Raw genomic sequence first — 25,734 nt, 5'->3', positions numbered from 1 at the left:
TTTTTTTTAATAGGCATCTAGGCGTGAAGAGTTTGTCAACATAAAGAGACAGATCATACTGTGTATGGAAGAATTAGATCACACACCGGACACAAGCTTTGAAAGAGATGTGGTGTGTGAAGATGAAGATGCCTTTTGTTTGTCTTTGGAGAATATTGCAACACTACAAAAGTTGCTGCGGCAGGTAATATCTTCTCAAATTAAGACCCTGGATCTCAATAGTGTGTAGCACCTTGAAAAAACTGGCAGCTTTTCCTTCTGTCTTAAATAAGTGCCAATGTACATTAAGAGAGTAAGGGAGAATAAAAATAGTAACTTAGGATATATGATCTCGGTTTTATTTTTTTGGTACTAAGGATTGAACCCTGAGGGTCTCAAAAATGCTAGGAAATTGCTCTACCACTGGGCTCTACCCCAAGCCCTGATTTTTTTCTTTTTTAAAAAAATATAAACCTTGGGGCTGGGGTTGTAGCTCAGTGGTAGAACGCTTGCCTCACACATGTGATGCCCTGGGTTCGATCTTCAGCACCACTTAAAAATAAATAAATAAAGATATTGTGTCCATCTACAACTAAAAAAGAATTAAAAAAAAAAAAAAAACCTTAATTTATAAGTAAATAAGAGATAAAATATTCTAAGAATATGAAATTACAATCAGATGAAATGACATCCATTTGATATACATAGTTGTTTTTTAAATAACTATTTTTATATTTATTTATTTATTCATTCATTTATTTTGATGATATGGGGGATTGAACTCAGGGCTTCAAGCTTGATAGGTGAGCGCTGTACCACTGAGCTGTAATCCCCAGCCCCAAGCATACTGTTTGATTGAAAAAAACTTTCAATTCAACATTGGAATCCTGTTCTTGAGGTCTGAGATCCTCCCATAGTGACAGCTTTACATCTTATGTTCAGAATGCATCAAAAAATTTCTCTTGGGAAGCCAGGCACAGTGGTGCACACCTATAATTCCAGCAGCTCAGGAGGCTGAGGTAGGAAATTGCGAGTTCAAAACCAACTTCAGCAAAAGCCAGGTACTAAGCAGCTCAGTGAGACCCTGTCTCTAAATAAAATACAAAATAGGGCTGGGGATGTGGCTCAGTGGCTGAGTGCCCCTGAGTTCAATCCCAGGTACCAAAAAAAAAAAAAAAATGGGAATCACAGTATAAATCCTTCTTCTTCATTTGGGTCCAGACATTCCTTGCTGCAGAGGACTAGCCTTTTGTGTGTTACTATTTTGCTTTAACCACAGCCTTTCCTTGATACAGCTGGAAATGCAAAAATCACAAAATGAAGCAGTGTGTGAGGGACTTCGTGCTCAAATCCGGGAACTCTGGGACAGGTTGCAGATACCTGAAGAAGAGAGAGAAGCTGTGGCAATGGTTATGACTGGGTCAAAAGCCAAGGTCAGGAAAGCGGTAAGAAACTGAATGGGTGCTGGGTAAGCAGTCTTCTGTGAGTCTTCCTGAGTCTAGTCCAACATCCTTACCTATTTCTCCCTTGGGCCTACCTACTCTTAAAAGTGTCAGAAAAGGGGGAAATGGCCTGCTTATCTTCTATCTTCTGTATTCTGGCTCCTATAATATGATTGTTACAGAGTATTATGTGTTATAATTTTATTTTAAAAGGCAAAATACCAAGCACCGAGGGTACGTCTATAATCCTAGTGACTTAGGAGGTTGAGGCAGGAGGATCACAAGTTTGAGGCCAGCTTCTGCAACTTAGTGAGACCTGTCTCAAAAAATAAGAAGGGCTGGGAATGTAACAGTGGTAAAGCATATCTGGGTTCAATCCCCAGTACCCTAAAGGAAACAAAAACAACTAAAAAGGGGGAACTTTTAATCTAAGTGAATATGAAAGTATGGTGAATACCTTTAATATGTCTTTTTCTTTCAGCTGCAATTAGAAGTGGATCGGCTCGAAGAACTGAAAATGCAAAACATGAAGAAAGTGATTGAGGCAATTCGAGTAGAGCTGGCTCAGTATTGGGACCAGTGTTTTTATAGCCAGGAGCAGAGACGAGCTTTTGCCCCTTACTATGCTGGTTAGTACAGCAGTGAATTTCATGTGGTCTACTCACTGCTCTTTTATAAACCCAGACACTCACCAGGAAGCCTCTATTTCCTTATCTGAATAGATACAGCCAATTCTTAACTATATTATCTCACATAATCTTCATGTCGGGAGATGAGGACAGTAAGGGAATAAATGTTGATCAGCTTAACTCAGAGTCATATAGCAGGTAAATGCATTAGCCTATTTGAGCCTAGAGGAGTCTGACTCCTAGAGCCCAGTGGAATTCCAGGTTGAACTGAACATAAAATGAAGCTGTTCTAACTAAATTCAGCAAGTTTTTAGACAGTTTTGTGACCTGATCCTCTATTGTCTGGATAAGGCAGAGAGAAGAATACAAAAGAAACTAAGACAAAGCAAAAGATAACACAGATTTTGGAGAATACCCTTGGAGACTACTCTTTGTCCATACCCTAGGTACTTAGTCCCCTCAGGCTAATTATGACAAACATATTATTTTATTGATGGTTTATTTTTTCAGTACTGGGGATTGAACCCAGAGGGGCTTTAACACTGAGCTACATCCCATCCCTTTTAAAATTTGTTTTGAGACCAAGGTCTCACTAAGTTGCCTAAGCTGACCTCAAACTTAATATTCTTCTACCTCAGGCTCCTGGGTTGCTGGGATTATAGGCACGCACCACCATGCCCAGCTTTTTATTTTTTTCTCTTCCGTTGTGCATGGAATGAAACCCAGGGCCTCATGCATGCTAGGTAAATGCCTAGCACTACACCCCCAGTCCTGGCTTTTATTTTTTATTAGCCATTTACTCCTATATTATAAAATATATATACACACACACACATATATACACACACACACACCTATTTCCATTTTAGGGAAGTTGTGGATAGTAAATTGGGATATTAGACTAATTTTTTAAAAAAAATTTTTAGTTGAAGATGAATATAATACCTTTATTTATTTTTATGTGGTGCTGAGGATCAAACCCAGTGTTTTAGGCAAGGACTTCACCACTGAGCTACAACCCCAGTCCTGAGTAATTTTAATTTTTAACTACTGGGTCTTTATGTTGCAGAGGACTACACAGAAAATCTGCTCCAACTACATGATGCTGAGATTGTGCGGTTAAGAAACTACTATGAAGTTCATAAAGAACTCTTTGAAGGTGTCCAGAAATGGGAAGAGAGCTGGAAGCTTTTCTTAGAGTTTGAGGTATGCCCTATTTGTCTGCTTTTTTTTAATATTTATTTTTAGGTGTAGATGGACACAACACAATGCCTTTATTTTTTTATGTGGTGCTGAGGATTGAATTCGGGTCCCGCCCATGCTAGGCGAGCGCTCTACTGCTGAGCCACCATCCCAGCCCCTGTTTTAATTTGGTACTAGGGATTGAACTCAGGAGTGGGCATTCGACCACTGAGCCACATCTCTAGCCATTTTTGTATTTTATTTAGAGACAGGGTCTTGCTGCATTGCTTAGCACCTCACTGTTGCTGAGGTTGGCTTTGAACTTTCAATCCTGCTGCCTCTGCCTCCCAAGCTTCTGGGATTACAGGCATGTGCCATGGTGTCTGGCTACTTGTCTGCTTTCTTAAGAGTGAAATGAAGGGTTGAGAAAACATGCCCTGCATTGGAGATATGGCTCAGTGAGCGAATGCTTGCCTAGCATAGATATGACCCTGGGTTCAATCCCCAGCTTTGGGGGAAAAATAGCAAGCAAGACCAGTTACCAGGTTTCTAATGTCCTATAAATTAATGGCTTAAAGAAGATAGAAGTTTCTTGCTTGAAGGAAGCCCAGATGTGGATAGAGCAGGCTTCTCCAGCTCTGGGCTCCCCACCACTAAGTGGGGACCTCGTCCTCAGGGCCAAGCTGGTTGCTAGAGCTCCCACCTGAAGGGCCACATTTCGGGCAGCATGGTAGAGAAAGAACAAAGGTGGCATTGCCCTCTTGACCCTGAATTAAGGGCTCCTCCCAGTCTCTCTTCACAGCACTTGTGTTTATGTGCCATACCAGTGGCTGGTAAGTCTGAGTAACGCTGTCCCAGGCAAATTCTGGTTCTGTTACTAAGGAAGTCAACTAACTTCTCTACTATTGCTACTTTTGCTGTTTTCCTAGAAAACTAGATATCAGGATGAATTTGTATTCTCTGAATTCCTTCTCACAGATAGCACAAACAGCATTTTAGAATTCAGGGCTGGGATTGGGGTGAGAGAAATGAAGCACCAACAGCACAAAATTTAAGGAGAAAATTGTTATTAGGTTCATGCTGACTCTATTAGCATTCATAAGGGTCTGTAGACTTTTAAGCTGAACTCTTTCAAGTTTCAAGTTTATAGGCAGGAAGCTAGGACTCAGATGGAGAGAACCTGGCAAGACCTTACAGCCGTTTACGATCAACTAGTCCTTAGATGCTTCTTGCTTCTGGGTGAAAACCAGGAGGAGGAGGAGTGAATATGAACATAGCTAAAGCAGCAGCCTTGTGTAACTCACCACACATGAGAAAAATAAAGGAGTTACTTATGCCATGCTATTGTTGTTAATAAGTTATGACCTGTCAAGCACTCTTGAAGAGAAATAGTTTGGTCTACATATTATCAAGAATGCTTCTAGTTACCTGCACCATTCTTTTAAGCAATTCCCCTGATTTAAAATTTTATTTTTTATTTTTAAATATTTATTTTTTAGTTGTAGTTGGACACAATACCTTTATTTTATTTATTTATTTTTATGTGGTGCTGAGGATCAAACCCAAGGCCTCACACGTGCTAGGCCAGCACTCTACCACTGAGCCACAACCCCAGCCCCTAAAAATTTTAATTTATTTTTTGGTACCGGGGATTGAACTCGGGATTGAACCAGTGAGCCACATCCCCAGCCCTACTTTTATTTAGAGACAGAATCTCACTGAGTTGCTTAGTGCCTCAGTTTTGCTGAGGCTGGCTTTGAACTAGTGATCCTCCTGCCTAAGCCTCCCGAGCTGCTGGGATTACAGGCTTGCACCACTGCCCAGCAGTAATTCCCCCAGTTTATAATGCCTAGTTATATACTCAAAATTATTGTGTATACATTATAAAATAACAAAAGCCAGACATTTAAGAAAAATGAGAAACGTTTTTGTTTTTTTTTTAAACTCGGGGGCAGTCAACCACTGAGGAAATCCCCAGTCCAACTTTGTATTTTATTAGAGACAGGATCTCATTGAGTTGCTTAGTGCCTTGCCATTGCGGAGGTTGGCTTTGGACTTGGGATCCTCCTGTCTCAGCCTCCTGAGCTGCTGGGATTACAGGCAAGAAAAGCTTTTTTGTGGGGAGGGCAGTGTTGGAATGTGAACCCAGAGCTTCTCATTTCACACTTATTTACTGAGGCCAAGGATTGAACCCAGGACCTCACGCACTGCCATTGAACTACACCCCAGCCCTCTAAATTTTTGTTTATCTTGTGAAGGTTAATTTAGTGAAACCCAGATTATCTGCAAATTTCCTGGCCACGTGCATTTAAGCTGCATTCTGTGCCAGTATGCTAGAAATACAAGCGCAAGCAGAGGTATCACAACAAGCCCTGAGTTTAGGCCTGCCCATCCCTCCTCACCTTGTATATTAAAATAACATCATCTGACATCCAAACCAAGGAAGGGAACTAGTGGCATTTCTTGCCCACATCTTGCATGGGCTAGCGAATGGGTTTCCCTTGGGTGGGATGGGCTGGCTAAAAAATAAAAGCTAGAATAGCGAAATGACCACAGAACACAGAAAGTAGTTTCAATGAGGGGGTAGACACAGACAAAGCTAACTAGATGGGTCCAGCTTCTAACAAAGAAAGGAGCCCACATTTGCTTTATTTATATTGGAAAACATCAAAGGCTTTCGATAGAAAGTTCTTCACCAAAACAGGATAGAGGTGGGGGCAAGAAGGCTGATCAGTTCCTAGTGGGTTATGCCCATAGGTGCTGCGAGGGACCTTTCTGGTAGAGAAGGGGAGTTCACTCGCTTCAGGTGATCTATTCCCGTGAGTCTGCCATGGGAAGCTCCCAGTGCCAGATCTACCCCCTCATCGGTTGCAATGCTAAAAAAAAAAAAAAAAAGGTCCTCATCATTTCCGGATGACTTCCTATAGTCATTGTTATATTTATCTGTTATTTTTTAGATTGAAGGAAGCTTGTAGTTTTCCTACCCCCCAGTGGATGATCTTGCATATGCCCAGGAGTGCCCATGGCTTAAAATGCCACCATTTCTAATGGCTAAATGTGGACAAGAATGTGAAACTCTACAGGTCAATTTAATAATATACATTATGTTATGAGGGCTTAGGAGGAGTAATTGGTATGACTATCCTAGGTTATACTATCATTAAATAAAATGTATTTTTCACAGAGAAAAGCTTCAGATCCAAGTCGATTTGTAAACCGAGGAGGAAACCTTCTAAAAGAAGAAAAGCAGCGAGCCAAGCTCCAGAAAACACTCCCTAAGGTAATATTGTTGCTAAGAGTTTTTGGCACTTGGCTCTTGAGATACTTTAATTTTTTGTATGTCCTTTGCTTTGTATTAATTTGCCCCAGAAATGTCTTCTCTTCCAAAGTTTATGCATTGGGCCTTCAGTGTAAGCAAAGGGCCACTGAACACCAAGGTGTAGTCTGCTGGAACCACCAAATTAAAGACTACAAATTAGGTGGCTTATACTATAGAAATTTACTTTCTCACAATTCTTGAAGCCAGTAGTCTGAGATTCAAGATGTCATTGGCAGGGCTGGATTTCTTCTGAGGCCTCTGCTTGTCTTATAGATGGCAGATTCTGATTGGATCTTCACATAACCTTTCCTCTGTGTGTCTTTGTGTCCTAATTACCATCAGTGATTGAATTAGGGCCCACCCTAATGACCTCATTTTAACTCAACTACCTTTTTTTTTTGGTGGTGCTAGGGATTGAACCCAGAGCCTTGTGCTTATGATGTAAGCACTCTACCAACTGAGCTATACGCCCAGCCCTGGACTACTTTTTTTAAAAGACCATCCAGAAACACTTACATTCTGAGGTGTTGGGGGTTAGGACTTCAAAATGAATTTTGGGCAACATTTTAGCCCATAATATAGGCAAGCTTTTGAGAAAGTACTGTGGGCTTTATTTTCTATGTTAATAATAGTAATGTTTCACATTTTTTTTTGAGTTGTTACTATTTCAAGATGTTTTCATTTATTCATATATATGACAATATCCCTTTAGGTTGATATTGTTTTTACAGATAATAAGGGGTAACTTGCCATTTTCACAGCTAGTAAGAGGTAGAGTCCAGACTGAAACCCAGATAATCTGGTTCCATAGTCATGCTTATGCTTATGCTTACATTAATCACTGTCTGGTTAATGTTACTGATTTTACTGATGCTGTTTCCAGCTTCAGGCATCAAAACCTCAGTATTCAGACTATGGGTTCTTGCCTTCTTCTACTTTTCTGTGTGTTGTAAATGAACCATCTCTGGTCACTCTGACCTGAAGCCCCATGGGTCTAGCTCCCTGAAGTTAGAATGCTAATGCTGTGGAAAAGGAAAAAATCATTGGTTTTTTTTTGTTGTTTTTTTTTTTTTTTTGCCCAGGGGTGGTAGCACTGGGGATTGAACCACTGAGCTACACCCAAACCTTTTTCACTTTGAGACAGGATCTGCTAAGTTGCCTAGGCTCGTCTTGAACTTGAAATCCTCCTGCCTTATTCTTCTGAGTAGCTGGGATTACAGTCATGTGCCATTGCACCCAGCTTAAGTAGTCAATCTTTAAGATAATCGTTTCATTTGGGCTTCAACCCCAAAGATTAAAAGTAACTAACATGTCCTTGTTTCTGGTCTCAGCTGGAAGAAGAGTTGAAGGCACAGATTGAAATGTGGGAACAGGAGCAGTCAAAAACATTTGAGGTGAATGGGCAGAAATTCATGGAGTATGTGGCAGAACAATGGGAGATGCATCGATTGGAGAAAGAGAGAGCCAAGCAGGAAAGAGTAAGTGTACACACAAACTGGGAAAAGAGGAAGATAGTTTATGCATCGTAGCATGTGTGTCAGAGCTCTTAGAAGAATTAGGTAGTCTGTAACAGCTCCTTTTAACTCAGGCTGCAGACCTGGCTCTAGACTTCTAGCCCTGCTTCTGTTCCCATCCTAAAACCACTTCTTACTGGGATTCATCACTGTTGCTTCTGACTTTCATACAGCAACTAAAGAACAAGAAGCAAACAGAGGCAGAGATGCTCTATGGCAGTGCTCCCCGGACACCCAGCAAGCGGCGAGTACTGGCTCCCAACACACCAGGCAAAGTGCGGAAGGTAAATGTGGCTTTTGTGGAGCCCTGCTGGTGAAGGAGTGGGGAGATAGGGTTCTTTGTCCTCTCTCACCCTCTGTACTGCTGAGTTGGAAAAGCAGTTTTCTTCTCCAGGTTGAGTGAATTTGAGAGTAAATGGGTGACTGTAGTTTAATCTTTAGTATTGGTTTATCACAACAGTAAAGGAGTGACCAGCTTTGACGTGTGCCATTTGTTGAGTCCTGGCATTTAACTCCTAGGGACCAATAATTGCTAACATTCTCTGATGATGAAACTTTCAGAAGTTCATCATCCTGTAATTCTACCAGATGCCCACAGTACTGGGTGAAAGACAATTTTCATGCTTAATGAATGGAATTTTTAATATCCCTTAATCTCTAGAACAGGAAGTCAGGGAGTAATCATATTTTACTTTCTTTTTAATAAGACGGATTTTTTGTTTGGTTGGGTTTTTTTCCTTTTTGGGGGGGGAGGGTATGCTGGGAATCGAACCCAGGGCCTTGTGCATGTGAGGCAAGCACTATCAACTGAGCTATATCCCCAGCCCCAAGGTGGTGCATTATTTTTTAAATCATTATAATATAACTACAATAGAGCCACTGTAAATATTTGGTGTTCTTTTTGCTCCCGCCCACCAATGCTGGAGGCTGAACCCAGGGATTTGAGCATGGTAGGCAACTGTTCCACCCTGGGCTGCATCCTCAGCCTTGTTTTATATGGAGATAGGTTCTTGCTAAGTTGCCCAGACTGGCCTCAAACTTGAGATCTTACCACCTCAGCCTCCTGAGTGGGTGGGATTACAGACTTATGCTACTTTCTATCCTTTAAATATTGATACAAGGTCTTACTCAGTTTTCCCAAGGCTGGCCTCAAACTTGCTATCCTCCTACCACTTTTGGGCTTCAGGTCTGCATTGGCACCATGTCCAGCCTAGTCTTAAATAGTGTATTTTTACATAATAGAGGTCACATTATTTAATTTTGATATTTTTCTTAACCTTTTTCCCTGTTATTCCACCCCCACCCACTACTGGGAATAGAACCTACCCAGAAACACTCTACCACTGAGCTATATCCTCAGTCCACTCCCTACCACCCCTTTTTGAGACTGGATCTCACTGGGTTACCAAGATTGGCTTCAAACTTGCAATCTTTCTGCCACAGCCTCCCAAGTCATTGGGATTTTCTGTGCCCACCTGGGTTATGATATGACTTTTTTTTTTTTTTTTTAAAGAGAGAGAGAGAGATGAGAGAGAGAGAGAATTTTAATATTTATTTTTTAGTTTTCGGTAGACACAACATCTTTTTGTTTGTACGTGGTGCTGAGGATCGAACCCGGGCCGCACGCATGCCAAGCGAGCACACTACCGCTTAAGCCACATCCCCAGCCCAACTTTTTTTTTTTTTAAGTATTTGTTTAGTTGTACACATTACTTTTGTTTATTTTATGTAGTGCTGAGGATCAAACCCAGGGTCTCCAACGTGCTAGGCAAGTGCTCTACCACTGAGCCACAACCCCAGCCCCGGGTTATGACTTTTTTTTAAAAAAATATTTGTTTTTTAGTTGTAGTTGGACACAATACCTCTATTTTACTTATTTATTTTCATGTGGTGCAGAGGATCGAACCCAGGGTCTCGCCCGTCTGAGGCGAGCACTCTACCGCTGAGCCACAACCCCAGCCCCCGGGTTATGACTTTTTATAGCTTCAAATTATCTTCAAATATACACTCTTTATTACATGTATATTCTATCCTCTTAAAAACTATTGTCATTTATTAAATTAGTTCCCTATTTGATCTACATACTTTTTTATTATGGAAATGTGATAAACTTTTACAAACATAAATTATACCACTAAGACTGAATTCTATGATTTGTTTTGGATCAGCAATGCTAAGAATATAAAGACATGTGAGGGCTGGGGATGTGGCTCAAGCGGTAGTGCGCTCGCCTGGCATGCATGCAGCCCAGGTTCGGTCCTCAGCACCACATACAAAACAAAGATGTTGTGTCCGCCAAAAACTAAAAAATAAATATTAAAATTCTCTCTCTCTCTCTCTCTTTATTTTTTATTTTATTTTTTTAATTTTTTATTGTTGGTTGTTCAAAACATTACATAGTTCTTGATATATCATATTTCACACTTTGATTCAAGTGGGTTATGAACTCCCATTTTTACCCCGTATACAGATTGCAGAATCACATCAATTACACATCTATTTCTCTCTCTCTTTAAAAAAAAAAAAAAAGACATGTGAGACAGCTCTTGCTGCTAAGAATGCTGTAAAATATTTCAAAAGTCTGGTTGTATTAATCACTGTCTGATTCCAATACGATTATGGCAGCTCGTTAGTGTCTTAAGTGTTATCATTGGCTCCACTCTCTGTCAATACTTGAACAAATTTTCAGACGTTGAGTGTTTTTTTCCCTTGCTTTTTATTCAATTACTACTTTTTTTTTTTTTTTTTAAACTGGTACATTATGGTTGTATGGGATTTAATGTTGCATATTTGTAAGTTTTATCCTTCCTCAGCTCCTGGCAACTAAGGATTTAACTGTCACAAGAGAGTAGTTTTGTATTTTCTAACATTTAATATAAATAGAATCATAAGTACATATTTTTGTGTATGGCTTCTTTCATTTAGCCTGATTTCTTTGAGGTTCATCCTTGGTGTTGCGTGTATCAATAGGCCATTCCTTTTTATTGTGGAGCAGTATTGCATTCTATAAACAAATCATAATCTGCTTGTCCATTTATCCTGCTGAGTATTCTTTCTGGTTTTTGACTAGTACAGATAAAACTGCTATAAACATTTATGAATAAGTATCGTATGGTTATATGCTTTTATTTCTGTTGGGTAGAGTGTTTGGGTCATATAAATGTCTCATGCCATAAGTGATTGTACTATTTTATAGTTCCATCTGCTGGATATAAACAGTCCTATATATCAGATGCAGCAGGTTCTTTACTGTGTAGACTCATCTTTACTGGACTATTTCCCCTATTCTTTTTCCTGTTAGGTAGAAATAGGTTACTGGAAAGGCTGAATATCAGTAATGTATCTGTTCTTCTCTAGCTGAACACTACTACCATGTCCAATGCTACAGCCAATAGTAGCATTAGGCCCGTCTTTGGGGGGACAGTCTACCGCTCCCCTGTGTCTCGACTTCCTCCTTCTGGCAGCAAGGTAAGCAAGCTCTGTATGCACCGCCTAGTTACCCAGATGCCTCAATCTAGATGTCCTAATTTCTAATCTCCCTGAATTTGGTTATCAGTGAGATGCTCAGAGTTGACAGACATAACTCAGATTATCACTAGATAATAGTAAAAAAAAAAAAATTAACAATGAGAAAAAACGTCACCTAGCCTCTCTGGTACTATGAAAACCCTGGGCTGTGTCGAGACTAAAGGTCAGGTGATGGTCTTGTGGTCTCTGTGAGCTAAGGTCCAGTCTTCAGCTGGTGCTAAGCTAGGTTCCCCTGTACATGGGTTCCAGCCCAATGACACTGGGTCACTAGACACAGATACTCAAGAGAGAGGGGGATTCTGCCAAAACATATGTTTAGCCATTTAGCTATCCTACAGGCTATTCTCAAAGGTAGGTATTTTGTAAAATCATTAAGAATTCAAGGGCCTAGGAGTATATCTCAGTGGTAAAATGTAGTGATAGAGCTCTTGCCTAGCATCAAGCAAAAGTAGTTTTTAAATCAAAAGTATAAATTATAGACATATAAATGTGATATTAGCTCTTGAGTTTGTGTGTGTGCTTATACATTCATCTTAAGGTGACATATGGATCTCTTTCCTTACTCTAGCCAGTGGTCAGTTCCACTTGTTCTGGAAAGAAAACACCCCGTGCCGGTAGGCATGGAGCCAACAAAGAGAACTTGGAGTTGAATGGCAGCATCCTGAGTGGTGGGTACCCTGACTCGACCCCTCTCCAGCGCAACTTCAGCATTAATTCTGTTGCCAGCACCTATTCTGAGTTTGCGGTAATTCACCTTTTCTAATATCTACCAGTCTCTGGGGAGCACACAGTTGGGGCAGTCATTGTCTTTCCAAGGGCACCCAGGCTATCTGGTCAGCACAGGTACCTTGGAGGCTGAGAATCCCTTTCCTGCCTTGACATGAGGAAGGTGAGGGTGGGGGTGGCTGAAAGGAAATGTATGGGAAGTTGGCAGTAGCAACTAGACATTAACTTGGATCCTTCTGCTTAAGATAATACCACTCCCTGGCTGCAGGAGGTGACCCTCTCTAATCATTGCCCTGGTGCTCTCTTGGTGGAGTTCTTGGTAATTGTCTTCTTTGTTCTTAGAAGGATCCGTCCCACTCTGACAGCTCCACTTTTGGGCTTCAGGTCTGTATGGCAACCCCTGCATGTCCAGTTCCCTTTTTCCAAACTTGTCTATCATCTCCTTGCTTCATTCTCAACTGGGCAAAGGGCAGCACTAACCTACCATCTCAGCTGTGTTATTACAGAACTATTTTAACAAAAGAATTCTATGACAAACTTCAAAAATAAGTATCTGGCTTATGTTTCCTATAATAGGCTGACTGTCAGCCTGCTGACTAATAGAAAAACTTGTTCAGACTTGAATTGGATTCTCAGCCCCATCTAAAGTCAGGTGACGAATTTTAAAAACATTATTTCACAAAAGAAAACTTTCACTCTCCCCAATTGTGATATCAAAGGCCTAAAATGTGCTGGAAAGAATAGAGGCCCCATCATGTGGGAAGGGGAGCCCCAGCTGTGTGCTGCTTATAATGAGGTTCTTGGCCTGTGTGCTGATTATTTCCTGGAGTATATGTCTTACTAACTCAGGGCTGAATCTCAAACTTTGTCTACTGGTCTTTTCCCTGCATTTGCCTGTTTCTACCACATTGAGCTGCTAAAGCATTTATGAAGCACTGGATTAAAGTAATTTTTCCAGAATGATTATCTCCTTCTATCCTGCTTTGCATTTACTAACACTTTACTGCAATGCCTTTCCTTAACAAGCTTCCTCCTCCATGTCTTGCCATGAAACAGAAGTGAGGCTGCCCCTTACCCTTTGGGGAATACAGAGTTAAAGCCTAAGCTGCCTTCTCTCTCTTTTTTTTCCCCCCAAATATTTATTTTTTAGTTGTAGTTGGATATAATCCCTTTATTCATTTTTATGTGGTGCTGAGGATCAAACCCAGGGCCTTGCTCATGCTAGGCAAGTGCTCTACCGCTGAGCCACAACCCCAGCCCCTGCCTTCTCTCTTAAAAAGGATGGAGAATGGGACACTTGCCCAGGGCTATATAGCTAGTGTGGAACGTTTAAGCCAGCTTCATATTCTGGCAGTTTATTCCAGTTTGTATTCCTGGTAGTGGTTCTACCTATAGAAATAGTGTGCCACTCTGGCCAGCTGTGTGCTGGACAGAGGGTCGTGTTTTTCTCTTTTGCTTGCTCAGCCAAGGCCTATTTTATCCACTTGGGGCCCATTTTATCCACTGCCTATCTATGGCTGATCTTGGGGGGTTCATTTGTTTTGGTTGTTAAACCTAATAACACTCCACCAGGCAGCACCAAAGTCACTGACTAAACTAACCTCTACTAATATCTGTCTCTCTCAGGGGTCACTCAAGCTTTACTTTCTGCTTTTATGCCATGTGCTCCAGCATGAGATCAAATCACCAGCAGGTTACAAGGCCCTCAGCCCCAGGGATTGGTAGATACATGGTCTGGCCCATTGTTTAAGGGCTCATGAAAACAAAGCTTGTTGCTTACTTAGTTTACAGAACTACTCTTGGAGTTGCCAAAGTATAAGGGATTTCTTGGGTGAAGTTTTGACTGGACTGGCAGAGGAAAGGCGACTGGGGCATGTGTGTGCATGCGCTCAGTCTATGACTAACCCAGTGGTGGTCAGTTCCTCACCTATTCCTAACATACTAGGGATCTCTCTGTCTCAGAAACTCCTCAGGGGACTTTCTGTTGACACTTAACTAGGATTATAAAGGAAGGGCATGCACGATAGGAGCAGTAGTACTGCCACTGATGTTATTTATTTTTTCAACAGCGAGAACTTTCAAAGGCTTCCAAATCTGAAGCTACTTCTCGAATCCTCAATTCAACCAACATCCACGCCTGAGAAACCCTGACCAGCCAGCTACTGTGGCTTCCTGTGCATAGATTGGACTTATTATACAGGGGTGGCTCTAGTTTTTCTTTAAATGCGCTTAAAACCCTGGACAGGTTCTGTTACCTTGGGCCTAATTTAAAGACATGAACAAGAGTGACATTGAAAGTCTGTTATGGGTTTAGTGAGTCCATAGAGAGTTGCTTTTATTTTTTGACTCAAGAAATATTTTAAAACTTAGTTTATAGCTGTAAGTACAAATATTGGCATCTGGGACCTAATTTCTTTCTCTACTCCAGGATTCTACTTTTCAAAGCACGATCACCATTGTATAGAAAATGATTGACTAGGCCCAACCTTGGGGGATGAGAAATGAAGTAATTTTGGCATGTATACTTGTAATTAGCAATTAACATTGTTTTTTGTCTAGGGGTGTTCAGTTAATGATGTAGCTATGATAGCTTTGCTCTCACCAGAAGGCCTGTCCCCACCAATCAGGACAGCCTCCCTCCCAATGAGGATGTCTGTGTGTCAGCATTTGAGGTGGCCTGATACAGTGCCAAAGATGACAGAGAGGCTGGGAGCACCTTTGTTAAATTGTACAGTGTGTGATATATACAGTGCAATCCATTTGTGGGTGTGTGTGAGTGACACACATGCTTTTCTAGACTGTTTCTTCAGAATTCTCTCTGGGTCCACTGTGCCCCATTGTGCCCAAGTTCTTCTATCCCTGCAGCTGCCAGCCCAGTTGGGAGGCCGTCTGGGTAGGTTGGGTCATTTCTGTTGTGGAGATGAGCAGCTTTGCACATGTCACCACTGGGGACGTTTTCCTGCTATAGCTTCCACAGATGAGGCTCCTTCTTTACCTACCCTCAACATCACTACTGCACTTCCCGGAGCACTATTATTTATTCTTACTGTCTGCCTGCGCCAGTACTACTGTTGACACATTAAATGGTTCTCAAAAGCTTACCAGTGTGGACTTGGTCTATAGGTGTAAGCCATGCTGTTAGTCATGTCCTGTTTTTAAAATATAAATATATTCTTAAAAATAAATTAAAATGTGTGTAGTTACCTTTCAAAAAGATACCATGGCGTGTTTTTTTTTTTCTTGGTTTATTTTTCCCCACAACCAATTTTTGGTTGATTTGGCCTATGGAAAACAGAAAAGACCAAAAGGATATATGGAAATTTTTCTAGTTAGAACTTTTGTTATTTTGTGTCCTTTTTGGGGGGGCAGGGGGGTTGGGAATGGAGGGAAGTACTAGGGGTTGAACCCAGGGATGCTTTTCCACTCAGCTACATCCTCAGTCCTTCTTTGTTTTGTTTTGTTTTTTTTAATTTTGACAGGGTCTTGCTGAGTTGCCCAGGCTAGCCTAGAACTTGAGATCCTCCTGCCTCACAGCCTCATGAACCATTGTACCTGGTTTCTTTTTTGCATTTCTAAATTAAGAAACTCCCATTCTTTATTTCTCTCAAAGATCTTTTTCCATAACTCCAACAACTGAAGGATTAGGAATCTTCCTAATTCATTGTCATTTGTTATATTTTTAAAGATGGACACAACATCTTTATGTATTTTTATGTGGTACTGAGGATAGAACCCAGTGCCTCATATGTGTGAGGCAAGCGCTCTGCTATAACCCCAGCCCCTATCACTTGTCATATTAACAGGAATTGCTTTTACAAAAGTGAGCTTTATAAGCTGGGCATTGTGGTGCACACACCTGTAGCCCCAGCTACTTGGAAGGCTGAGGTAAGAGCACTGCAAAGTTTGAGGCCAACTTCAGCAACTTGGCAAGACACTATCTCAAAAAAAAAAAAAAAAAGCTGAGGCTGTAGGGTAACAGAACACCCCTGCGTTTAATTCCCAGTAACAAACAAACAAAAAAAAAACAGTAATAAGCTTTGAGGTATAACTGACATAAACTGCACTAGCAAAACTGTATACTTTGATAAATTGATAAAGTGCACATCTGTGAAATCTTCACCCTGACAGCAACTGCTGATTTGCTTTCTGATGCCATAGATTGCGTTTTCCAGAGTTTTTTATATAAGAATTTTTTTTTCTTTTTTTGTAAATGGACACATTACCATTATCTTATTTATTCATTTTTTTCTGGTGCTGAGAGTTGAACCCAATGGCTCACACATGCTAGGCAAGCACTCTCCACTGAGTCACAACCCCAGCCCATATAAGGAGAATCTATAAAATATATACCTGTTTGATCTCGTTCTTCCAGTACTACTTTCATTATTTTGAGATTCATCCATGTTGTTGCTTGTATCCACAATTCATTCCCTTCTGCTGAGCAGTAGAATTATATACCATATAATAGGGATATATGATATATATCAGTTTATTCATGTTTGTTTTGTGTGTGTGTGTGTGTGTATTTACCTTTGGGATGTGCCCCAGTTTTTGACTGTTAAAATGGAACACTTCTTCAACACTTAGCCAGTTATTTATAACTCTGCCTTAATCTTTAATTCTTGCTTGCACAGAACTTGCAGCTATCCAGAGGAATTTATTATTTTTACAGGCTTTTCGCTGAGTAATGTATCTAGTCTTGGCCTGTGTTCTAGCCTTCTCAATCCCTAGCATATGAGAGCTTTTAGAAACCTTTCCTCTGGGGGCTGGGGATGTGGCTCAAGCAGTAGCGCGCTTGCCTGGCATGCGTGCGGCCCGAGTTCGATTCTCAGCACCACATATAAACAAAGATGTGTCCGCCAAAAACTAAAAAACAGAAAAAAAAAAGAAACCCTTCCTCTGTGTATCTCCTTTCCTGACCTCTTCATCTCCAGAAGTTATGTTTATTGCTTATGCCAACTATTTGTCCCTTGTCCCAGATTGCTGCAGCCAGTACTTGTACTTTTTAAAAGAGTTTCAGAATGAGATCCTGAATAAGTTATACTCTGTGTATGTACAATATGTACATATTGAAATATACTGTCATGTAAATCCAAAAAGAACAAATAAAAAAAAGAGAGCTGAGCTTGTAGAGCGCTCACCTAGCATGTGCAAGGCCCAGGTTCAATCCTAAGCACCAAATAAAACAAAAGAAAGAAAGAAAGGTATTTGTCCATCTACAACTAAAAAAATATTAAAAGAAAGAAAAAATATAAATAAAACCATCCAGTTCTTGAGAGCCTACCGGAGAAGTCAAAACCCACAACCACAATTCTTTGAAAAAGACCATACAATTTATTAGTTGGTTTTGTGGGAGATGAACCCAGAGTTTTCTTACTTTGCCACTTTCAGTGATGTTCCACTTCTAAATGTGTCTATATTTTAAAAGCAGCTTCAAGACAGACAAAGCTAAAACTGGTAGAACTGAAAAGAAAAATGGACAAATCCACAGTCAAGGACTTAACAACCCTCTCCCAGCAATACAGAATAGCTAGGTAAAAATCAGCAAGACTAGACGAACTAAACACTACCCTAGCACCAATCAGCCAGACCTAAGTGTGGAGAACTCCAACCAAAATCTGTTACTAGTAAAAGCCACATTCATCAAAATAGTCAAATAAATCATAACAAATTTGTCTTAAAAACTGTAATGATTGAGGCCTGGGCTTGTGGCTCAGCGGTAGAGCGCTCACCTCGCATACATGAGACCCTGGGTTCGATCCTCAGCACCACATAAAAATAAATAAGTGAAATAAGGTATTATGTCTAACTAAAAAAAAAAATATATATATATATGCCTTGTAATGATTGAAATAAAATGTTCCTGACCATAATGGAATCAAACTATAATAGAAAATTTCTTAGGAAGTACACATACTTAGAAATTAAGGCAAATTCTCAAGGGAAATCAGAACATTTTGAATCAAACGAAAATACAACATATTGATGAATTACAGGGAAATGAGTGAAAAAAATGACCTATAGTGGTTCCTAGTCTTGGCTGTACATTAAAATCATCTGGGTGAGAGTGGTGGCACACATCTATAACCCCTGTGACTCAGGAGGCTGAGAAAGGAGGATCACAAGTTCCAGGCCAGCCTAGGACAAATATTAACATCTGGGACCTAATTTCTTTTTCTACCCCATGATTCTACTTATTGAAGCACAATCACCATTGTATAGAAAATGACTGACTAGGCCCAGGCTTGGGGTGAAAACGTAGCAAGACCCCTGTCTCAAAAAAGGGTAGCAGTGTACCTCAGTGGTAGAGTATTTGCCTAGAGTGTGCAAGATCCTAAATTCAGTCCTCGGGACAAAAAAAAAAAAAATGGGATTTAGTGGGAAAACTTCAAAACCCATCTATGTCTAGGCCTCACATACAGAGTTTCTGATTCATCATCTGGGACACTGGCCTGTGTCATCAAAGTTTCCAGTGCTCTCCAAGTGTTTCTATAGTGCAGCAAAGTTAAGGCCCCTGCTCTAAAGTGAAGGGGAGTGCTGTGATGGAAAGGGACAAATGCAGGGACACTGGATGCTGGCAATGGTTTTCCCTAACCTGAAAAGGAGTTCTTTTTTTCTCTCCTCACCTCCCAAAAGGGAGTTTCACAATTGTTAACTTTATAATTTTCTAACATATATTTTGTTCACTTTTCTATATTTTATAACTTAAATACATACATACACACATGTCAGGTCTTCTCTTTTTCCACAGCAAACACATAGGTGTTCCATGGCCCACAGGTGACTGTCTTCACTTGGAGCTGTTTCTCTACAAAGTATTCCACAAGGCAGGGCTGATCCACGCTGGTGCTATCCTTGTGGCCAAGCTGTCCATATTTACCTGAAGTGAGATGAGTCTCTTTGCCATCCTCTCCAATAGACCTTGCTACTTTTCCATGCAGCCCAAGGACGGCAGCCAGGAGGGGATAAGGTTTACACCCACCCCCTGCTGGTGCTTGCTCTGTGAATCCAGGAGACTGGAGCCAGAAAGCCTCTAGGGCCAGGCTCAGGGTCCCAAAAGTCCAGTGGCAACCAGTCATTACAGGCAAGAGGTTCCTCCGAGCTTCCTTGCTACCTACACCAAAATGTTTAGCATAGATTTCCGTTTTATCATTTTCTACCTAGTGCCAGAACACACAAACATGTTTTATAAATGCTGTTAAACACTCCCTTGCATGCACACTTATAATCCCAGCTACCAGGGAGGCTGATGGAGTAGGATCTCAAGTTCAAGGCCAGCCTTGGCAACATAGCAGAAAGCAAGATGTCATAGCTCCCCAGCCTGTCAGTCCTGATGTCATCTCCTATTTCTCTGTTGGTTGTAGACATTCTCTGGAGTGTGCCTAGATCTGTTTAGACCCCAGGAAGGGAGCACACAGCTTTTCAGTTCTGCACCTCCAGTAATCAGGTTGAGACCCCTGCTTCTTCAAGATGATGTAGCTTTGTCACCCATCTTTATTTCCAGGCTTTTCCTGCCCTTGGCTTAAGGGTCACGAAAACAATTCTTATACTTACCCCAGCCCCAGGTGTACAGCTCTCCTGTTCCTAAAACCAGAAGGACAATAAATAGCTGTCAGTATTATTCTATTCTCTGGCAAGACATTGGTCTAGCCTGGCCTGGCACAACCCATAGCCAGCATGTCACAATCCTCACAAGATATGTGTGGCGTGGAACAACATATTCTCTCTTTACAACTGTCTAATCAAATTTGATGTGGTAAAGGATCCAGTGGAAAAAGTTTATCTTCCCATATGTGAACTGAGTGGCCTGCATCTCACAGCTACTGAGATCAGGACACTGGATGAGGCAGTATCTGAGTGTGGAAGAGGCATAATCTTCTGGGCCTGACAGGCTGGGGAGCTATTATTAAAGCTATTTGCGGATAGAAGCTTGATTAAATGAGTAAGTATGTAAAGATGCCTTATACTTGGTGGCAGAGCACTTGCCTCGCACACATGAGGCACTGGGTTTGATCCTCAGCTCCACGTAAAACAATAAATAAAACGATATCGTGTCTATGTATAACTAAAAAAAAAAAAAAAGATAATACTCTCTGCTGAGGATGCACCTTCAGTGGTAGAGTGCTCTTAGCATGTGCAAGGGCCTGGGTTCCGTCCCCCGCACCTCTCCTCACCACCTCCTCCCCCAGTGTTGACCACTCCCTTTTCTGTAGCTCCAGCTAGAACACAGGTAGAATGCCTTTTCAGTCCATCCTGGAAAAGCCTGCCCAGCCCCACTCACTTGTCACTACAGCAGTGTGCCGGGATCCACAGCTGGCTTTGACTACATCTGAGCCCAGGGGAAGATCCAATAGAGCTGGGAAGGGCTGTACAGATATGAAGGGAGCAGGGGCTCCATCCTCAGCCCCAGATAGTCTATTCACTTCAGAACCATCTTCATTCAGACCTGTGGTTTTGGAATGTTTATACTGATGATTATTAACACTGAGTATTAAGCTTATTCACACATTATCTCATTGCTACAACAGATCTACAGAGCACATTATTCTCTGGCTTTAAAGCTGATGCTCCCACCATACTCACAGGAAGTGTTAGAGTTGACAGGCTTGCAGGCTGCGCAGTGCTGAGACTGGCATTAGCCTTGCCAATGCTCCCCAGTAAGGGACTCAAAATCCTGTGTTGTAGTCTGGGGTGACAAGGATATCAGGCTTTTGAGCACTGTAGCTCTTCAGCCAGCATACATCCAGGAGTAAGAAATGATAGCAACATTGTGAGGAGATGACTCTGAAAGTCATGTTGACCCTCACCTTCCTCTGTAAAAATCTTCTTATCCTCTGCCAGGTTCCTTGCAGGCAGGGCCAGTTGCCCCGATTCATTCCAGCCCCAGATATAAATATCCCCTGTTTCTGAAAGAGATCAAGGGGACCCATTAAATAACCATGAACCCCTGTTCACCAATCCAAACTTTCCTAACCCTCCCATCAGCTTCTGGGCACTACTAAAGCCTGCTCTGCCCAAGTGGCACTCCAGGCAAAGGTGACCTCAGACTCTAGTGGCTTACTTGTCTTAGGTTCCCTGATCCTTAATTCTTTCTGGTTACCTTTCCCTTAAATTAAATCCCTGCTGGACTTTCTCTATTTTCATTTTTTCTTTATGTTGCTAAATCAATCCCCCCACACACCCAAACACACCATGGTAACCCCAGAATTTCTGCAGTATTATTTCCCTTTCAAACCCAATGAGGCAGCCTGTGCCCCTTTTCAACCCCACCTGCCACTAGTCCTGTTGCCTCTTGAAGCTCTCACCTCTCCTGTACCACTGCTGCTCTAATACCATCATGTTGAAGCAATGGCCCTAATGCTAAAAATTTGCTAACAATGATAACCTTATAAAGGTTATTATTTTGTGATGGTTTTTATGCACTTTTTAAAATATAATCCTTGAATCCTCACAGTAACCCACAAGAAATTATATGACAATACCCCTATTTTACAAATTTTACCACTTTGATCAGGAGACAACTAAGGCACAGAGACATTAAGTACCAGGCCCAAGATCACAGGGGCAGAATGATGATTTGAAGGCATAGTTTGATGCCTCCATGCTTCAACCTGTACTCCAAACCTAAGCATGCCAATTCATCCTGGTCCTTAAGTGTGAGGTCTACCATTGGGCTGTTTCCAGTCCTCTGTTCTATGCCCTCTAGCCCAGAGGGTCTTCAGCTTGGCTGCCAAACCAGGCCCATTACATTAGAATATGGGGAAAGTAACTGAAAAAGCTCTAGTGATGTAAGTAGCAGATTAAGAGCCCTAGCTACAGAGATCACCTACTGCCAGTCACATGCTCTGTGTGGGCTCCAAGAGGCTAGGAAATAGCTGTCCCTGGATCACCCATATGGTTTTGAACTCAACACATCCAAAGTGAACCTCCTGGGGCTGGGGATATAGCTCAGCTGGTAGAGTGCATGCCTCCAATGCACAAGGCCCTGGGTTCAATCCCCAGCACCACAAAGAAAAAACAGAACCTCCTTATCTGGCTCTAGGTCACCACCACCAGAGTCACACCCACCAACCTCATCCTCCCTCTAGGGATCTCAGGGTCCAGTGTGCCAAACATCACAGCCACCTGGGCAACTTCCAGTCTTTTCTCTGTTCTCCTTGACTGGGCTGCCCCTCATCCTTTCATGTTTTCCTGGATGGGTATTTCAGAAAGTTGACCCTGGCTGCGGGCAGGTGGATGGGAGAGGTACTGAGAACAGTAATAGAAGTAGAGAAACATCTGAATCGGACCAGGTGTGAGAGGGCAGTGGTGGAGGCAGAGGGACTGAATTTGAGAAGCACTGGGGAGTCATACAAATGAGTGGGTGTTGACTAAAGTGTGATGAGTCTAAAAAGAGGCCTGAAGAGGCTTCCCACCAAAACTGGAAGAGGAGGGAGGTGTAAAAAGATCATGAGCTAGTCTAGAAAAGTACTGGGTCACTCACCACTCACACACACAGAATGCCAGCCGCCAGCCGCCACCTCGGCCATGGGTAAGCCCTGCAACGCCTCCAAAAGCCTTGGTTCCAACTCTGCCTCCAGCGTCCCGTGGCCCAGCTGTCCGTGCCTGAGCAGGTGAAACCCTAGTCAGCTCTGGGCACATTAAGGGGCCCCTCCTCCGGCTTCTCCTAATCGCATTCAGCTGGCCCTCACCTGCCCCCGCCCCAGGAGAACACCTGGCCAGCAGCGCACAGCAACAACACGTGTTCCGCGCCCAGCTCTAGCCGGCGTGCCCGCAGCTCCGGGACCAGAGTCCGGCTGAAGGGTGGCTGCGGACTCACGTAGGCGCAGGCGCCAGGCAGCAGGGGCAGCGAGCCAGCTCCAGACTCATCTCGTGCTTGGTCTTCCACCTCAGCCTCAGGCGCCAGCTTCTGGGTCCAAAGGGGCGCCCCACGCAGCTCCGAGCCCGGCGTCCACGCCTGCAGTTCAGTCCCAGACTCTGTCCCGGTGCGAATCACCACGAGGAGTCCTTCCGAGGCCCAAGCATCCCTGCAGTCGTCTGCCGCTCCATTAGTGGAGCCAGACAGCTCCAAGCGACCTGCACCTGCGTGGGCAGACCGGGGTGGGACACATACCAGAGTAGGGTCTAGGCAGGGGCAGGGTGCCAAAATGGATGGCTAGGGAGGGAACGGGACCAAAATGGGAGTGCTATCCTGGAGTGGCCATATGGTAGGGTGTAGTTTGCCAGGGGCGGGGCTGGAATCGGGATCAGGTGAGGGTCTCACGGGTCACGAAGGCGGTGTAGCTCCAGCTCGCGCTAACTCGACAAACGTCTACGCCCGCCCGCAGCGGCTCAGGACTGCGCACCTGGCGTCCTCGCCTGGAGCCCAGCGCCTGCCCGAAGCCACAGAAACCGAAGCCGAACCAAGCCCCGGGTCGCTCTCCGGCCATGCTCCGCAGCGCCCTCTGCCCGCCGCCACCCGGCTGGGGTCGCAAGGTCCCAGGAATAGGGCTGGAACACAGGTGCTTCTTGCAGACGAGCAAGGGTGCGACACCCTGCGTCTCTGGCCTCCCAGGAGCTGGAGCTTCCTTATCTACAAAGTGAAAGAAATGTCATACTCCTGACTACAGGGGAAGAGGGCTGAGCACAAGTTCCACCGACTGCACAGTGTTCTCAACAAAACCGAGGAAGTAGAGAGGCAGCTCCGGCCTCACCCACATGCGCCTCCGCAGCCAACCGATGTTCTTAACCTGAATCCAAATCCATTTCTTCAGTTTTACAAAAGCGGTGAGACGGGTGCTGTTTGTATCTACCTCTCAGAATTGTAATGAATGCAAATAAAGGCTTCGGTATGTTGTTGGCTTATTAGGTTCAGTCTGGGGTTCCAACAGCAATGCCACTTTCTCGGTAAGTTAGACTTGATCGGAATTTTACAAGGATTTTCAAATCTCAGAAATCAGCTCATGGGTCCCCCACCCCCGGTGTCCGCTCCCAACCCAGGGGGGGGTCTCTGACCTTGATCCTGGCCCAGTACCCTCCATCCCTCAGGAAAGTCCTTTCTCCAGGTAGCGCCGGCGGAGGAGAGCAGCTTTGAATAGCCGCGCGCCAAGCGAGGCCATTGGCTGCAGCAGCCTTCCTGGGGCCAATCACTGTTTGGCCCCACTATCGCGGTAACGTCACTGTTAGGGAGGCTGCAGGTAAGTGCTCACCTCCCAGGGGGTCCCGCTGGGTCGGCCAGACCTATGCTGAGTTAATCTGTAAAGTGGGCCTGAAACCTTCGGTAAGTATGGACACTCACAGGGCGGAGGAGCTCGGATTAGAACCACCGAGGGAACACTCATTAAGAGTCTAGCTAAAGTCCTAGTAACAGGGCCTTCCTCGCCCTTAGCCAGGACTGACGGGATCTCTAGCTCCTTCACTACTTCCTTCAGGCTGACAGCGGTAGCTCACTACTGGACATGCGCAGAACTCCCGGGCTAACGGGAAGCGGATGTACTGGGCGCCTCCGCTTTTACTTTCCACTGATTGGCTTGGGCCCTGTCATTCACGCTTCGGAGGCCTCTGAGCTTGGAACCCTGGTTTAGGCTCTGAGAGAAGGGAGGGTCCTGGAAGGTGAAAAGTCCCAGACCTGCACCATTCTTCCAACCAGGCTCAACTACAGAAGAGACTGGATTTTCACAGGAGTGAAGACATACACTGAAAAACTAATGTGACTCCATTTTTAAAAATAAATAACAGCAGCTTCTACCTCAAGGCCTGTCCTAAGGAAGGGGGCTGACCCTTGTCCTTGGAAAAACCCACAGAGCACTCCTAAGTACATACCCACTCTGCTGAGTTGTTTGTAAATAACAGGAGAGGTCTGCAGCGCCAAATATCCCTGACTAAGTTAGGCTAGGTGAGGACCCATGGCAACCCCCTCTAGCAACCTCCAATCAGCATAAGACAATGAAAATACCTGGAATGCACGATGACCCCCAAGAACTCTATGGTGGTTGATAACATGATGGGAAACCATGTAGTTTAGCACGTACACCCCTTGTGGCCTAAACCAATCAGTTCAAATGAACCTCCCTCTTGTACTAGCCAATCACCCCTACCCAACTTGTTCCTGCCAATGAATATGCTTTCAATGTTAAGAGTTATTGTTTGATTCTCCCACGGTATGGAATGATTTGCTGTGTGATGTTGTGACGCATAAAGTATCCTCCCAAAACCTATAAAATCTCACAGAACAAAGGACCAGGACTCACTCCCTGGGACCGCTGAGTTGGGAACTGTTGTGAGTCCAGGCTTGAGCTTGCAATAAAGACTCTTGTGTGCTTGCATCAAATTCGGCTCCTGGAGGTCTACTGGGGTCCCACGAATCCGGCATAACAACACCAACCCCAAATCCCAAGCACTGCCTGACTGGAGGTCACCAAGACTCATAAAGACAA

The 25,734-nt window shown here is 43.2% G+C and overlaps 3 protein-coding genes across 15 annotated transcripts in view; 1 reads left to right on the top strand and 2 right to left on the bottom strand.

Moving 5' to 3' along the window:
* Positions 1–15,535, top strand: part of Prc1 (protein regulator of cytokinesis 1) — a 28,999-nt gene extending 13,464 nt beyond the window's left edge. Inside the window, exons 5-15 of one of the 4 annotated variants that reach the window (XM_048790235.1) lie at positions 14–184; positions 1,275–1,424; positions 1,903–2,050; positions 3,120–3,256; positions 6,417–6,512; positions 7,883–8,029; positions 8,239–8,349; positions 11,423–11,533; positions 12,162–12,338; positions 12,665–12,703; positions 14,389–15,535. In XM_048790235.1, coding sequence (XP_048646192.1) covers positions 14–184; positions 1,275–1,424; positions 1,903–2,050; positions 3,120–3,256; positions 6,417–6,512; positions 7,883–8,029; positions 8,239–8,349; positions 11,423–11,533; positions 12,162–12,338; positions 12,665–12,703; positions 14,389–14,460 — 1,359 coding nt within the window. In that variant the 3' untranslated portion in view covers positions 14,461–15,535. Of the gene's footprint in view, positions 1–13; positions 185–1,274; positions 1,425–1,902; positions 2,051–3,119; positions 3,257–6,416; positions 6,513–7,882; positions 8,030–8,238; positions 8,350–11,422; positions 11,534–12,161; positions 12,339–12,661; positions 12,704–14,388 lie in introns of all 4 variants that reach the window. The other 3 variants (XM_015493054.2, XM_015493056.2, XM_015493055.2) reach the window with 3 other exon arrangements.
* Rccd1 (RCC1 domain containing 1) lies at positions 1,338–24,783 on the bottom strand. Of its 10 annotated transcripts, none has more exons than XM_048790242.1 (10): positions 24,597–24,770; positions 23,583–23,891; positions 23,011–23,401; positions 22,803–22,924; positions 21,127–21,225; positions 20,601–20,765; positions 19,874–19,903; positions 19,302–19,433; positions 19,041–19,199; positions 1,338–1,359 (listed from the first exon to the last, which is right to left on the bottom strand). In XM_048790242.1, the coding sequence occupies exons 1-9, from the start codon at positions 24,637–24,639 to the stop codon at positions 19,048–19,050; spliced, it is 1,443 nt and encodes a 480-aa protein (XP_048646199.1). In that variant the 5' UTR covers positions 24,640–24,770; the 3' UTR covers positions 1,338–1,359; positions 19,041–19,047. The 10 variants fall into 10 exon arrangements, with proteins under 10 accessions (XP_048646199.1, XP_048646201.1, XP_048646200.1 ...); XM_048790244.1 differs by having other exon boundaries at positions 1,344–1,359; positions 19,037–19,199; XM_048790243.1 differs by lacking the exon at positions 1,338–1,359 and adding an exon at positions 1,914–1,932.
* Positions 10,262–25,734, bottom strand: part of Unc45a (unc-45 myosin chaperone A) — a 29,072-nt gene continuing 13,599 nt past the window's right edge. The window contains exon 18 of the mRNA XM_048790234.1: positions 10,262–10,367. Coding sequence (XP_048646191.1) covers positions 10,277–10,367 — 91 coding nt within the window. The 3' untranslated portion in view covers positions 10,262–10,276. The remainder of the gene's footprint in view (positions 10,368–25,734) is intronic.

This window comes from Marmota marmota, unplaced genomic scaffold (genome assembly GCF_001458135.2).
Source record: "Marmota marmota marmota unplaced genomic scaffold, marMar, whole genome shotgun sequence".
In the NCBI taxonomy this organism is placed as follows: Eukaryota; Metazoa; Chordata; class Mammalia; order Rodentia; family Sciuridae; genus Marmota; species Marmota marmota.
The sequence above is the reverse complement of the archived record's forward strand: the minus strand, read 5'-3'. Positions and strand labels throughout refer to the sequence as shown.

Coding starts and splice junctions, on each gene's coding strand:
- Rccd1 (XM_048790242.1), bottom strand. CDS start 24,639: ATGAGTGTTCCCTCGGTGGTTCTAATCCGAGCTCCTCCGCCCT. Junction 23,892..24,596: donor AATCCGAGCTCCTCCGCCCT/GTGAGTGTCCAT, acceptor TTCACTTTGTAG/ATAAGGAAGCTCCAGCTCCT. Junction 23,402..23,582: donor CTACACCGCCTTCGTGACCC/GTGAGACCCTCA, acceptor CTGCCCACGCAG/GTGCAGGTCGCTTGGAGCTG.